This window comes from Epinephelus fuscoguttatus, linkage group LG18 (assembly GCF_011397635.1).
Source record: "Epinephelus fuscoguttatus linkage group LG18, E.fuscoguttatus.final_Chr_v1".
Lineage (NCBI taxonomy): Eukaryota > Metazoa > Chordata > Actinopteri > Perciformes > Serranidae > Epinephelus > Epinephelus fuscoguttatus.
In genome coordinates, this window is record NC_064769.1 from 18,954,275 (window position 1) to 18,970,839 (window position 16,565).

Consider the following 16,565-nt stretch of genomic DNA (forward strand, 5'->3'; position numbering starts at 1 on the left):
TATGCAAGACTAGCATTAGGTTGACTCGTGAAAGAGCAGCGAACATCAAGATGTAGCTGTAGAGAAAACATTGGAGGGATCCAGTCAAACATGTCTGAGCCTCAATCAGACCCAGGTTCAGATAAGAAATCTGTTGACCACCAAAACTGGTGATAAGCAGATGTATCAGAATGGTAAGCATAGCATCTTTATGTGTCAGCTTGTTAGCTTGTTAGCTTGGCCTGGCAGTGACTGACACAGCGATAACGCTCAATCAACGATCTGCCATGATGTTAGATGAGGTCACGTTGGTCGGGTTTACATTCAAGAACTGAACAGTCTACAAGTCTACCACCAGTCCACCATTGCTGGTTTCAGGTGTCTTTGCCAGTGTGGCAAAGTTTGTTGCCCTGACGATATGTGCTCCCTTATTAGGCAGCAATCAGATCGGCTTTCGTATTAGTGACGTAAGAAATCTAGCTTCCCTAGCGTACATTTGAATTTCAGATTTTAGATAAGTGCTCTGACATTGGCCCCTTCAGTAGAGGAATGTGAAAATACCTCCCTGGTGGAGAACTTTGCAAAGATACTGGTCAGTATAGTCAAGGTGAGACATTTTAGGGGACATAAGCATAAGAAAAACACCTTTTTGAGTAAAGGGGCACTATAATTTAAGCCCAAGCTTGTGTTAAATGGAACCAGTATTCAGGTTGGTTACAGAAACACACACACCAATGAAATAAGTCCTCATAAAACATTTATGTTTTTCACACTTTGCTATATCACCTTACCCAGTATATTGTCATGTCTCATCAGGAAGGTCTGGTAGATTTCAGTCTCTCTGAACCAGCTCTCTTCTTCTGTGGTGAAGAAGACTTTTACAGCCACTCTCTCTCCTCTCCACTTGCCCATCCACACCTCTCCGTATCGCCCTTTTCCAATCTGCTTAACCATGTGGATCTGCTTGGCGATGGTGCGCTGCACCTGGAAACAGGTTATTGGAAAAAATACAGAGAGAAAGAAAAGAAAAATTTAATTCATCATGTCCTTTCCATTTTAAACCACTGTTATTTTCAGTCTCAGTGTCAAAAAGGCTGTTGTTTTTTTACATAAAAATTTTTACAAAATAATTTAAGACAAATTTTGATCAAAAAGCAAATTGAGTTGCTAAAATTTTACATGTGTGAATGTAAATCCTACAAATGTAATGTAGGGTGTCAATGTGACTATTTACATAGTGATTTTGCACATATTTGGTGTATAGTAATATATATATTATACCTTAAAAAACAATCATAATAATAGCATGAAAGTGATTTCACCCAGCCCCAGGTGAAGGTATGAGACAATGTAGTAATTTATAACTGTTCCAAGAGAGACTTGTGATGTTGAAGCATATTGCACTCCTTTCTTCTTACCAGTAGAGGGAGTCCTGACCCAGAGCCAGACCCGATGCTGCGGGAATGCTCTATCAGGTCCTTCAGGGATTCCCCAGGGGGGATGTAGGTCTCCTCCTGCTCCAGATCGATACTGTAGCGTGGTCGTGACTCCTGCCGTTTATATCTGCCACAGAAAGGCGATGCTGTGTTTACTAACTGCACATCAGGAAGTGCAAATTGGTTTGTGGATGCATGAAACATCTTCAAGACTCTTACCTGAAGTAGCAGAAGACGAGGATGAGACCAAGGATGATGCTGCAGACTGTGATTGAAATGAAGAGAGCCATGTACTGAATACTGCTGTCGACATAATCTAAAAAATGAGAAGACATATATTATTATTTCAGTGTCATTTTTTATTATTTTTCCACCTCTTAATGTTAATAATCATGCCTTGTATGAGATGGAAAGTCTGTAAATTTATAAGTGATGAATAGGTGTCGACAGTCATTTGTTCACTGCTGTCAGCTCCACAATCTGTCTAATTTTCATTGGCAGGGACAAGCACCTTCTCCCCTTCCTCTCTCTAACCCCTCCCTGCCACCACCTCTCTCTCACAGCGTGAGATCGATCACATCCCCTTCCTGAATCCCACAGATCAGCTGTCACACTGACATCGCTACAGAAGCCCCAGAGGCCCAGTGCAGCTCTGGGACTCTAGCCTTTCTGCCGCGCTCCTGCCAATCAGACACACACAAACAGATGCTTGAACACGGGGGGATAGTCCATGGTGTTGAAAGAGCCACACACACTAAGGACTAGTGGACAAAGACTTTAAGACTTAGACTTAAAGGATAGCTCTAGCTTTAGCCAAACCTTTATGGAAGAAAGGCAAAAAGTAAAATTATTACTTCAGTTCAACGTACTTGCTCTTAGTTATGCCTTTTTTCTGTACATTATGGGATTATTATCATCATTCAGACACTCTCGCTTCCAGTTTTACCCCTTAATGAAGTTGTTTCAATATTTTGGCTAAACTGTTGGTGTTTTTCTTGCTTTGCTGTTGCAATATTTCCATGTTCTCACATCTCAGTGATTATATTGGTGTGTACAGTGTTATCATAGCTGATAGAAATGATGGCCAAAACTGTGAAAATGAGACCCAAGCTGAAAAAAACAAACAAAAAACCAACAGATTTGTCCAGCATTTCTCTCCAACACCCAACACACTTGACAACTCACTTTCAGTTTTATCCCTAAACAAAGTTCATTTTCGGCAACCGTTTATCCTGTTAGCGGTTGCGGAGGGGCTGGAGCCTATCCAAGCTGACATTGGGTGAGAAGTGGGGTACACCCTGAATAGGCTGCTAGACTATCACAGGGCTGACACAGAGACAGACAACCATTCATGCTCACGTTCACACCTACGGCCAATTTAGAGTCACCAATTAACCTGCATGTCTTTGGCCTGTGGGAGGAAGCCGGAGTACCCAGAGAAAACCTATGCTGACACAGGGAGAACATGCATTATTCTTACTTTGCTGTCTCAATATTGCCATGCTCTTAAATCTCAGTGGTGACTTTGGTGGGTACAGTGAAATCAAAGCTGAGAGAAATTATGTCCAAAACTATGAAAATCCATGTTGTCAAAAAAAGGAATTGTCCTTTATTTCCCTCCAACATCCAACAGACTTGACAAATCAGTCTATCACTGTTTTCTTGAAGGTCAAAACTAAGTGTGTCAGGCTGTGTGACAACATTATTGTGAATTTGTGTGACAGAGACAGGCAGTGAGAGACAGGCAGAGAGAGAAGGAATGTGTGAGTGTTGGTGTGTTGCGGAGTAACAGATGGACAGATATCTCACATCCGTCCCGAGGCAAGAAACTCAAGCAGGCCCCGGGGAGAGGCTGTCCTTTTCATTAGAGGGTGAGAGAACAAGCCGAGGCTGCAGGCTCTGTTTCACCTGCCTCTCTCTCACTCTCTCTCGCACACACTGCCCCCCCGGAGCAGCATGTGCCACTTCACTCCAGCACCACACTGTGGTTTGTAACAGTTTAAACTGTCACTACCCATCACCACCCGGCATGGCCTGAACGAGCCCGTTCGAAAAAGGCACTCAAGTGGGGCAGGATTTCAGTGTGTGAAAACCTGTGTGAACAAGTGTGTGTCGTACCTGATGTCATGAGCGGAGGAAGAGTAGGATGCAAGTCTCTGTTGCAATAGTCCTGATCTGTGCAGCACTCCAGAGCTCTCCTCGAACGTGCATTCCACGAGTCCTATCACACACGTATAAGACATGCATTTCTACTGAAGAAGACACCAGAGTAGCAAATATTTACAGCCGCACTTATTCCTAGTTAGAGCATTTTACAATATACCAAAGGTTTTTTCCTACAGCGAGTAAAGATAGGGAGGCTGGACAAGTTTGATTTAAATAGGGCTCATAAAGAGCTGTGGTGAGTAAAGGAAAGCTCGTAAAGGCTTAACAACAGCTCATGAAGAAGAACACACATACACTGACAGTGCAGAAATAGGAAGAAATACACACACGCATATAAACACACACACATCTGACTTACCCTGCACTGGAACTCAGAGCCGACAAGACCCAGACAACCTGCTGTGAGTACTGCCAGACCCCCCTCCTCCTCCTCCACCATGGTGAAGCAATAACCATCAGTCCTACCGAAACGCACATAAATCATCATATAAGTAAACATTATCTGGGAGTCTTTTAATCCATGGCTCCGTTTACATGCACACTGATATTCCATGTATATATGGGTCATATAAACAGCATATTCCTTTTACATGCACCAAATTAGGCCCTTTTTTTCTAATGTAGCATTTTCCGATGAAGACATGTTGGATATGCCAGTATTATTCAGTTTTAGAAGCATTCTTTGGACATGTATACAGCGCATTTGGAATACACGTCTTAATTTTTATCACAGTTTGTGACGCGGAGACAGTCAACAGTTTGCAGGGCTGGGGTAGACATGCATGCCCAAAAGAAAAGCCCACATTTCTGGTCCAAAGAAGAAACACACCTTCTTTTAGACATTGTGATAGACTTGGACATCAACAGGTTTCCAGCATGTACTTGGGCATTTAGCAGCAGAGTGTAAAGCGGTTGGGATGAGAGTCAGCACCTCCAAGTCAGAGGCCATGGTTCTCTGCCTGAAAACGTTGGATTGTCCCTCCAGGTTGGGAGGGAGTTGCTGCCCCAAGTATCTTAGGGTCTTGTTCATGATTGAGGGTAGAGTGGAGCGTGAGGTTGAACGGCGGTTTGGTGAAGAGGGAGCTGAGCTGGAAGGCAAAGCTTTCGATTTACTGGTCCATTTACGTCCCAGCCATTACCTATGGTCATGAGCTCTGGGTAGTCACCGAAAGAATAAGATCACGGATACAAGCGCCTGAAATTAGTTTCCTCTGAAGGGCTGCTGGGCGCTCGGACATCTAGAGGGAGCTCGGAGTAGAGCCGCTGCTCCTTCGTGTCGAAAGGAGTCAGTTGAGGTTGTTCAGGCATCTGATCAGGATGCCTCCTGGGTGCCTCCTGTTGGAAGTATTCTGGGCGCGTCCAACTGGTAGGAGACCCTGAGGCAGACCCAGAACACGCTGGAGGGATTACATATCTCGTCTGGCCTGGGAACGCCTCAGGGTCCTCCAGGAGGAGCTGGAAAGCGTTGATGGGGAGAGGGACAGTTGGAATACTTTGCTCAGCTTGCTGCCCCCGTGACCCAACTTCGGATAAGGGGTTGAAAATGGATGGATGAATAGAGGTTTTTGGATATGCAAAAATATCGCAGCGTCGACCTTTTCAAGAAGGTGGTTGAAGGAATAAAAGAGGGAGGTTCTTTGACACAAAGGAACAAACGGCACAAGTGGCCCCAGCCATTCATTTTCCGTATTTTGATCTGATAAACGAAATGCTAGGGCATGTTAAATCAGAATAGGTACTGCTGCATGTAAACAGCCATGCAATCAACCTAGTAGAAATACTGTCTTTTTCAGAATAAGGACAAAAAACAGATTATCTTGTGCATGTAAACGTAGTCATTGATGTCATGAACACCATAGGTGTCAAGGTTCAATAGTATTTCCTTAAATCTGAATCCAATAATGAAACTACTTACTGGGTCAAAATAATTTGAATCTGTTTTAAATCTATTTATCTTTTAACTATTATAATAAAACTGTCAAAATACATTCATGTAGTCATTATGTGCACCTACATTTCTGTAACATACAGCACATGCCATATGCATGAAACTTAATTAATGCAAGGCAGCTGGCTAATGAAGTGATAATAGGCTGCATCTCATTAAGGAAAACAGCTAAAGTAAACATGTACATCTAATCGGATAAATCAGATAATTAGGATTCTCTCAGATAATTGCTTTAGATAATTATCTGTGTTGTCTTTTAATTGCTTTGATACGATGAGTTATTTTTACTGCTTGGGCATAGTGTTATGTCTGCTTAAACCGTACATGCAAGTGTTGTTGACAGAGTCGTCGGGGCAGTGGTGGTAGCAGTGACACCAAAGCATGTTCTGAGCTGAGACTGTGGCTGTGCTGCTGCTGCTGCTGCTCTCCTCCGTCCTCCGCTCCGAGTCCCCCTTCCATCCGTTCTTCAGCAGCATGGTGTCCAACATGTTGGCTGGACACACAGAGAGAAAGAGAGAGAAACTGGACTTAGTACCGCAGCAGACCAAAACATCTAGACACTCCTCTGGACACTCCAGCAAAGCCAGAGGAGTAAAACTTAAGTACACATACCTCAGGAAAATTAGAGATGAAATAAATCAAAGTCTCCAAACAACATTTCTACTCATTTCCAATGGGTCTTCTGAATTATATGGTTCTGCCTGCCCTGGCACTGTTACCATGGCAATGCAATCCACAGAATGTGTGAATATGTGCTGCTGAAAGCAACCCTGCTGTTCTGGACTGGACTCAATGTACCTGCATGAAGTCTGGAACCAGAATAACAGCAGAAAGAAGTCTTTGTGCTGTGTGTGTGTGTGTGTGTGTGTGTGTGTGTGTGTGTGTGTGTGTGTGTGTGTGTGTGTGTGCGTGCATGCACAAATGTCAAACTGCCTACAAGTGCCTGTGTACTTAGTGTGAGTACGTACAGTGTGCTTTTGAAATGTGTGCGAGTCTGCAGTACATTCAGTGTTGGGGGTTAGTTTATTACATGTAATTACACGAGTAGTTTAACTACACATGTCAGTAGCTTGCGGGGAGTTAAACTAGTGAGACCAGCATAGGGATTCAAATCTTTCAAGTACTTTTTTGCTGTTTTTTTGTGTCGTTAACAGCCGAAACTGCAAACACTTTGGGGCCATTAAAGGAAATGATTTTTTAAATATTTATTTTACAAATGGTTCTCTGCCGTAATTGAACTCCCTGTAACCAGCTGTCTTCAACATGGCCACCTTAAAGGCATGCCCTAGCAATGCATTCAGCAGGTAGAATTTGTAAAACTACCCTTGTATGTATCAGGTGTCAATCAGTTGGAATGATTTTTGCTTTTTATTAACGAATGTTCACTGGAGTTGTTGCATGCTATTTTAGTAGTTACCTGACTGAGTTATCCTGCTTGGTGCAATACCCCCACCTGGTCTCTAGTTCCATCTCACACAGACTCCACCCTCTTCTGGACTCTATGGGTAATACTCCTTCAACCACAAGCACACATTCGCCCAGTGAGATTCGCATAGCTGGCCAATCAGGACATGCCTACACAAATATGAGCAGACCCCACAGTACAAAAGGCTGTCCGCCATCCATGATGACGATATGCCTACTAACCTTCAGCTGGTCAGGATCAGTGTGGCTGGGTTGATGCTACTTGCTATTGAAGGTGTAGGATGCCGTACAGCCTTGTGTATGCTTGTATACTCTTCTGCATGTATACGGGTAGACATGTCTGGATTGGCCGGCTACATTTATGCAAAGTGGGCGAATGTGTGCTTGCGATTGGAGGAGAAATACCCATAGAGTCCCATGAAGTCCAGTAGAGGGCTCTGTCTATACGAATAGAACTAGGGTTATAATATCGTAACCTTTGCATCGTAACCAAAGCTGACATTCTTTGATCTTTTCCATGAATAGTGGGGGTTTTTTTTTGTTTGTTTGTATGTTTTTTGGTTTATGTACAACTTGAGAACAAGTAGGCACTTCTTGTAACAAACTCAAGTGAGTGGTGTTTTATGCCGGCAAGTTATTTTTTTGTATTATATATTGTAATGGTTTTGTATCACACGAACATTGTCAATATGATTTTTGTTTTACAAAGTAGTTTGAACTACTTTCTTAACTCAGTGTGAAGTAATTAGTAGCTTGCAAAGCTATGCTTTCAAAGTAGATTCCCCAACACTGAGTACATTACTGTAATGTATTCAAGAGGATGTATCCATCATATTTAAAGCTGAAACTTTGAGAGCTAAATAATATCATTAATGGTGTTCATATTTATCTCTTTCTACAATAAATCAAATAAATCCTCCAAACCAACGATAGAATTTAATGTAATCACAACTGATAATTAAGTTAAAATGCTTAAGTAAACCTGTTGAATGCTAAACTAGCCAATGAGACTGTCAATCCTTAAAACATACTGTATACTAACAAATATACAAAACCTATACCAATATACACCAATATACCAACACCTTGTATCCACTCTGCCTGCAGAGTATAGCAATCATATCCTTCCCAGTATTAATTTCCAAATGGCACAACTGTTGACAGACATCATTACTGTACTCTGTTTTGTTGTAGTCAAAACTACAACAAAATGCAAGGCATATTGTGGGTTACTGGATATATGGGATGGTTTAGTGTTTATCTTCAGAGAGGAGGAATAACATTTCCAGCAGGCAACAGATACAGTTGAACTACAGTACCAAAACACAGTCGAGCCAAGTGCAGTAACACAGTACATGTGTATTCACATAAACCAGGGGTAGGATAAATATTATTGCTCTGGACTTACTTATCCCAGAGAGTGTTAACTGTTGCAGGTGCCACTGAATGTTGAATCAGTCCAAGGTTGTGCTCAACAAAAGGGAATTCCAGCTTTATTTATTTAGTGTGAGGGACTGACTGTAAATGTGAGCCAGCAGTTAATGCCAACATTATCAGCTGGAACTTTGCTGAACTGTGCACGTATATGTACATGTAACTACTTAATCAAATGTTGAATATGAAGAAAAAACTAGGCCCTAAGTGGAGTTTTCAACCATGTAAGCTTAAGCCAGTATCTTGGAAGAAATTGTAATTAAAATCCACAGACTTAGCATTTTATTATTCCATAATAAGAATAATCTACTTTCATAGTACACCAATAACGCTAACAGTCAAAAGCTTAGACACATAAGCATTAAGTAACTGATTAAAAATGACTACTGTTAAAAATATTATTCATTAACACTGATTATTAACACAATGTGCAATCTTTTATATCCCTCCAAGCAACTGAGGGTTCATACATTTATCAGTGGAGAATAAAACCAGTTCAGACAGCAGCTCATCCCTGAGGACCTCTGTGGTCAGAGAGCTGAACGGTGTTGTGCCACATTAGATGGATGTCTTCCTCACTGTCTTCTATTCTGCTCTAAGAGATTTCAAGACCAGTAAGATCAGTTGTTCATCTGCTTTAAAAATCCTGCATAACAAAAGTAACTATGAACTATGAAAGGCGAGACATCACAGGGGCACATCCCTACATTAACTCCATCTATCCATAAAATCCAAGAATAGCTTCCTTATACTGTGGATGGGCTTCACTATAGTCGGTGTAAGTAGATCTAAGCGGCGCAACAGCCTGAAAGCCAACCAGCCATTAAAAAAGGGACATGAGTAATCCTCCAGAGGACGACGTGATGAAAAGGCTGAATGGCTGAGTGTGGTACAGTGTAAACACACTGGCTGTTCTTTAAGTGGTACTCTGTGTACTTCCAAACTAATCTGTGCTACTGTTTCTGTCAGAGGGGAAGTTTGTGGAGGTGTTCTGATCCTCCCTCGCAGTGGCCTTGGTTTTTTTCTGCAAGTGTGCAAAATAACAAAACACAAGGCGGGATGTTTCATGAAGTTGTCAAGCATTCAGATACAGTCTGTCCATATCAGCTCTGGCGGCAAGTGAGCAAAGAGGACAGGGGCAGAAATGTTACAGGAAAGCTGACGTAAGGAAAGGACAATCCCGCTTTGGAGGGGAAAGCGAAACCTTGGATGATCAGGCGCTGACCTGAAAAGATAAAAGCAGTGAGAGTGCTGCTTGAGAAATCATCTTAAAAATGCACGTAATTTGTTTTCCTTTTTGTTTTCTTCTTCAAATTTCCCACCATTCTGTATGGTCAAATATGATTTTTTTATATTCCGTCTACAACAGGTTTACCATACCCTTAATGAGAGTTTGACTGTCATTTACTGTCATATTTGCTCAGCGCACAACTTCTACCTAACACTGACATTCAGGGGTTAAATTTAAGTGTTTCACTTAGCACAGGATTTATGTTATAAGTGGAAAGTATGTCGGGATTTCTCTAGAACTTAAAGTAACATAAGATGGTGTTGTTGTCAAAGAGAGGTTTGTGTGCGTGGGGAGTTTGTCATGCTCAGTATGTAAGAGCAGGTTTAGTACAGAGCTGCTGCGTGTTCAACAGACTGTTAAAGACTTAGGAGGAGACTAAGGAGACTTAGGCTGAGGAGGAGGAGGCCATCTTTGTTAAGCTAACAGAGGATTAAACACCACATTGATGAAGAAAAAACACATCAGAGCATAAAACTGCCTAATTAAATTAGTTTTTAATGCTGAAAAGATCATCCTGCAAGTAAAGAGACTCAAAACATATCTAAACAGACTTGGATATACAAGATAAAAGATCAGCTTAGTATTGCTGATTAAATGTTTATTGTGTTTTTAGCCACCGCATCAATATAGTGGCAAATACGATGACCAACCAAGCATTATTATCATAATTATTACACCGTAGAGGTCTGTTGTTTTCTTCTTTGTCTCGGTCTTGCGCACACGCACACACACACGCACACACACAACAAACAGACTTGCTGTGTCAGCTACGGGGCACACTCAAGGTCACCCCGAAATCCGATCTGCATCCCCCACACATTCCACAGGCTGTTCCTCAAACTAGACATACACACACAGAAAGTCAGTGTATTACACACAAACACACACACTACAGCTGGGCGATTAATTAAATTTTATTTTCAATCACGATTTTGGCTTTCGATGATTATGAAAACAAGATAATCAAGATTAAATGATAATTGAGCTGCATTCTGATTTGCAATGATGCTCTCATTTTCTCTTGTCAATCTGTTATCCAGCGGTCACTTTTCTCCCTAAAAGCCCACACTCACTCTCAGCCAGGCTGTGGCGTGGCGTGCACTTGAAGCAATTAGAAGTAACACTCCAGCTGGAGAACCTTCAGTCACAGCTCGTCACAGACCGTCTTCGGGCACTTCCACTCCGGCTGGCTTCAGCTTTTCCGAATGTATCTGAATTAGTGATGACAGCTCATGTTCTGCCTTCATCACTGTGTTTGTCATCTCTTTTCATTTCTGGCTAACACTATCAGCGTGGTCTGTGACACTTCCTCCCTCCTCACGACCAGCCAAGTTTTCCGTGGTGACAGAGCTAGCATGACTGTGGACGGCGAGTCATTCCTGTGATGATACAAATGTGACATGGGAACAAAACTGACATTGAAATTTCCACACAAGATCTAGATCTCTATCCAGCAGCTCCCACTCTGTTATTCAATGTTGCATTTTATAATATCTTTTCCTTTGTTTGCCTATCAGCTCCTCACTTTGTGTCTGGAATCTGCTCTGCCAGACCTACTTTCCTTGTTCCGGGGTCGTCTCTCGCTTTTATAAAATTAATAAGGACAATACAAACAAACTTCAACTGTCATGAACTGACTCATTATGACAGACTGGAAACATTTTTGTGCTGCACAAATGTGTGTCAGACAGTATCACACCACTGGATAACACAAAAAATAAGCTATAAGAAACTGATGTAGAACACTGAAAAGAGAGATGAAAAATGTCACTGGCGCACAAACACGATTAACATCTGGAATACAGCCACCCATACTGTTCAGATCCATTCTACACCATGTGTACAGCCAAAATGCTGCCCATCTTGGGACCTTGACACAAAACAACAAACAAACAAAACCCTCACATTTGAAACTCATGACTAAGCTGTGTTAACTGACTTAGCTTATTAATGACTTAGGGGTTTTTAGTGAAAACACAGCTAGCAGATTTAATATGAAATATTTTTTAATCCCCTAATCACCTACTCTAGTTCCCATTAAGCAGCTGGCAGCATAAACAGGAGGCTATAGCACTGGCAAAACATTAGTGATTTTATTTTACTTTTACTTGCATACGACCATTTAACACCAGTTTAAGAATGATGATGAGGGTGGTCATCAGCTGCAGGTCTTAAATCAAGGTTCACATACTTGAATGATCAGTGTATGATAACAAAAGCAACAGCAAAAGTAGAGAAGGTAGAATGTAGGGCTGGGCAAAATGAAGAAAGTCAAATATCACAATCTTTTCTTCATCTGTATTGCGATGATATTGTCAGGTTGACTATTGGTGCTTTGACAAAATATTTCCACAATGAGATTTCTGATAAATAATCATCAGCAATGTGAATATAATGACTAAGTAGGTGAGGGAAAACGATAGAACAGTGAGAGCAGTCTGGAAAGTCCATAAAATTACTTACTTTACTGTAATGCAGCCTTTAAAACAAGGAAAATTCAACATTTACAATATGACAATATCCACCAAAATCTAAGATCATATCTAGTCTCGTATCATGATATCAATATAATATCAATATAATTCCCAGCCCTGGTAGAATGTAATAAAAACATGCATCAAGTGCGCTGAATTTCCAAAGCAGGAGCACCTTTGAGAATGTTTTGGAACAAGAGTGCTGGATGAGTCAGGTGGTGGGCATTTTAGAGAATGTGTTATGTGACCTTGGGTTGTTTTTTTTTAAATTGAAAACTAAAACCATTTTTTCCCTTTCATGTGTAGCTTTTGTGCATGTACTGTTGTGCACTATTGAAACATTTATCTGAAATTGCATCCCATGAAAGTAATTAATTCGTCTACAGGAATAAAAACAGAATGTCCTCTATCAGTCTCTAAATCCAGTTCCTGACACTACTCTGGATTTGTTCTGACCACAGATAGACGCGTGTGATTTGACCCTTACATTCCACTGAAGTTGTAATCCAGACACACACTGGCAATCAATGAATATACTGTTATAATACTGGGTTTTGTTTTTCCATCAAGAAATAACTGGAAATCAATGTAAAACAGAATTACTGCCTTTACAAATTAGGAGAGAGACGTTGACAGGGGAACTGCATGTGTGGGAAAATGGAGAAATCTCTACACAAAGTGTTCCAATTAACACGGTTGTTTCACAAGAGCCGAGTTCAGCTATTTAATCTTTGAGCTGAGACCTTCACACAGACTCTTCATCACAAGCCGAGAGGAGGACATGAGAGAAAAGCAAGATAAGTTACTCCAGGTGGCCATTATAAATCACTTCCTCAAAGGAGACATCTTCCCCAGTGTCTCCACAGTGCACTCTGACCCCGAGGGGGTCGCAGCCAACCTGCAAAGAGGCCATACATCCTCCTCCACCCTACCAACGCACCCTCATCCCTCTTAACCCCCTACAGGCTTCAAAGGACTCCGCCACACGAGGCACACACACACACACACACACACACACACACACATGTGCACATATTGTAGGCCTACATGCACACACACAAGAAGCACATTCCATACTCTCTTCTCCGTCTACGCTGCTACACCCACACCAGGTCATCTGTTTTCACCCTGCAGCTTCCAGCAACCTGTTCTGTGTTTACCAGCCGTGACCAGACTGCCTTTGTGGAGGAATGAGATGGTCACTTTGAGGCTCCCACCACCCGCAGCAATAACGACACAACAAATTTACTGACCCTGCCTCACTCACGCTGAACCCTAACCCCACTTTCAGAAAAACTATAGCTCAACTGTCAGGGATTCACAATGTTTGCACAGAGAAAACCTTCCACAAGAGTGTGAATACAGCAGAGAGCTGCTATATCCACAACAAATTACTCAAACACACAGCAGACACACAGACACGGTGACTTCTGCTGTATTCCAAAAAATGCTAAGGGCAGAGAAAGAGACGGAAGCTCTCTTGTGCCATAAAGGAAGAAAGTAAAGTGCACAGAGATGTATTAAACTTACAGATAAATCACAGAAAACACTGCAGAGGAATACATAAATGGTCTTGCATATGACAGAATACGGATACAGTGATTTAGGAGGATAACTCCCTTCTATGAGGAACAAAAATACAAATGTTCATTACTTAAAAAACAACATGCATTTCTCAGAGAATATAATTTGTCGACTCTGTGTATTGGGCTCTGCAGTCAGACAAACTCTTCTTCACACTCTGTCTCGAAGGAACAGACCAGCATGTTGTGTTTGCACAGATTTAACCTCCTGCGATCCTGTGTCATATGAGGACATCAAACTTTGGGTTAACAAGACCTTATACTTTATTCTACTTAAAGAGGCAACAGATAGGATTTGTTTTTTTTAGCTTGGCGCCACCTAGCGTCAGTGGTCATTGCGTCGCACTGTCGCAATGACCAAATTGACCATGGGGATCAGAGATAAATTTTTAAAAAATGTAGGCAAAGTCCAGTGTTCACTTATCTGGGCGTAACTTAGCTGGGCGATGTCCGTCGATAGCTGCCTCCATTAGAAGAGAACAGAAGGAAGAGAGGGGGGTATCACTGTCCGAGGGCTGCTGTAGAATGGCAACGAGGATGTCAGCCGACCAACACTCGCTACCCGGTCCCTGGTTGCGGCGATTTGCGAAGCTGGCCAGCTAGCAGCCAGTACAGTACAGTCCTCTCTCGTCTAGCTAACATTTAGCCGTGTTACTTACTTCCACTTCCGGGTCACTTACTTACTTCCACTTCTTAAAAATCTGCAGTAAAACAGATTTTTTTCCGCAAAATTTTGGCACCAGTGGCAGAAGCTTTGCAAAGCCACTAAGTAACCTATGTAAACGCTGAGAGTCTGATTTTACTGTGTATACTACCCTGTGCAACCCACATTATATTCATAATGATATATTTAGGAAAAGATGCTATCTGTTGCCTCTTCAACTTAGACCTGTTGTCGTCATTCGTGGGCACTTCTTTGCGCCATCTAGTGGTAGTAAGACCACAACAGACTGTTTCAAACTAGACAACTTTAACATTCTAAATGGGTCCCTTTGTATTTCCTGTTTGAATGTATGTTAATGCAGAAGCTGACAGGAAGTAAACAGGGACCAAAGTTATTGCCCTAGCAACAGAATAGCAATGAAACGGTCCATACACTAATCCATGTAAAACAAGATGGCAGCCATCTCTGCCAAGTCAGTCTGCTGCCGATCCCGACACAAAAGTGGACAAGGTCCAAAACTTGATCAAATTTTTATGGTTGAAAATTGTTTATGATTGAAAACGTTTGTAGTTTGATATGGCAATAAATTTGACCAATTTTAGCAACAGTAACAAGCTAAGACACTATTAATTATAAAGTACTTCTTAAAAGACATTCTGACTTTACTGTCATCTCGTTTGAGGAGAGTGGGAATTTATCGGGTCCCATTGAATCCAAATAGCTAGGAGAAATTAAAAACGCATACCAAACAAAAGTTGGGGTCTCAGGAGGTTAATATGAAGAAGTGTGAAACTACAAGACAACAAAACAATATTCATGCAAATATCAGTTCCCACTAAGGAGTTCTGTAGTGGATTTAAATTTTGCTCTACAAGCAATTATTTCTGTATAAAGTATGTTTTAATTTTCATCTTTTTCCTTTCACATATGATTACATGTCATATTTTTAATGTCTAAGTGAATCTCTATGTACTGTAACGGTGTTAATACTTGTCTTTCCCTTGTACTTTAAAATAACCATGCAGGGTTTGAACCTACCAACAAAAAATAATAATATGTTTAATAAAATCCAATGCTTTACCACACAGCAGCCATTGAAAGTGCTGGCCAAACTGCTGCACCTTTAATTTCTGACAGACTAACAGACACATGCACACACAGAATGATAGGCATAGAACAGGTGTAGATGCTGGCACGTAATGAAACCAAGGCTTTGTATTAACCACAGTGTGGTGTATGTGTGGGCACTTATCCCAACACACTATCTCAGCCCTTCCTTCTCTTATTTTTGCCTGTTCCTGTCTACTACAAGGTATTTTTTAACACTGTCTGTCCACATTGCTCATCAGTTCATCTCACTGCTCGTCTATCTATCCATGTGGTCTGGACTTACTGGAAAAAGCCACAAGCCACTGACTAATGCTGGGCTCTATTACAGACGTACCGAGAGACTGTAGCCATAGCACCACCACAATATGTCACTTTACCCCAAGATATTACCTCGGCCAAAAAAGCGCTTTTTCCTTAAGGTTGTTCAAGGTCTTTATAATGTGGGCAACCTCAAGGAACTTTTTTTGTCCCTGTGGACAAAAGCAAAAGTGTCTCCCAGGATACAGAGCGTATTTACCATGTGCACCATCACCATGTGTCAGAAAGATTTTGATTTTTCTTTTTTAAACATAAGTGTTTGCATGATGCATAGCGATGAAGTCGTTATCTATTTGTGGAATTGTTAGATTAGTAACTATAATATGACGATGGTGGTTTTATGGTGTGTTCCATTTGCACTGAAAAGTCAGGATTTCCGAGTTCCCAGTCGGAAATTTAAACTGGAATGCCCCCTGAAGTCTGATTTCCAACCTGGAAAGTTGAAGGAACCTCACAAATCCTAACCTTAAAATCCAATGTGGCTCCTCCACACATTAACAGTAGTGAAAACTCTAATAATGTACTGTCAGTTAGCACCTCTGTCTTATTTGTATCTCATTAAAATCTGTCCAATTTCTATCTGTGGACATGTTGCTACTGTAAGCACAAAATGCAGCGTCATGCATGGTTATCAACTGGTATTGCTGACAACATCTTGGTTTTCCGACTTGTTGTACTGGATAGCGATGCCATTTTCCAGCTCTGATCCCACAACTTCCAAGGTAAATGGAACGCAG

General features: G+C 41.4%; 1 protein-coding gene across 1 annotated transcript in view; it reads right to left on the reverse strand.

Annotated features, from left to right (window-relative positions):
- bmpr1bb (bone morphogenetic protein receptor, type IBb) overlaps positions 1 to 16,565 on the reverse strand; it is a 75,518-nt gene that overhangs the window by 2,551 nt on the left and 56,402 nt on the right. Inside the window, exons 5-10 of the mRNA XM_049603748.1 lie at positions 5,854 to 6,022; positions 3,940 to 4,042; positions 3,534 to 3,636; positions 1,635 to 1,731; positions 1,398 to 1,542; positions 771 to 963 (exon numbers count right to left, since the gene is read on the reverse strand). Coding sequence (XP_049459705.1) covers positions 771 to 963; positions 1,398 to 1,542; positions 1,635 to 1,731; positions 3,534 to 3,636; positions 3,940 to 4,042; positions 5,854 to 6,022 — 810 coding nt within the window. The remainder of the gene's footprint in view (positions 1 to 770; positions 964 to 1,397; positions 1,543 to 1,634; positions 1,732 to 3,533; positions 3,637 to 3,939; positions 4,043 to 5,853; positions 6,023 to 16,565) is intronic.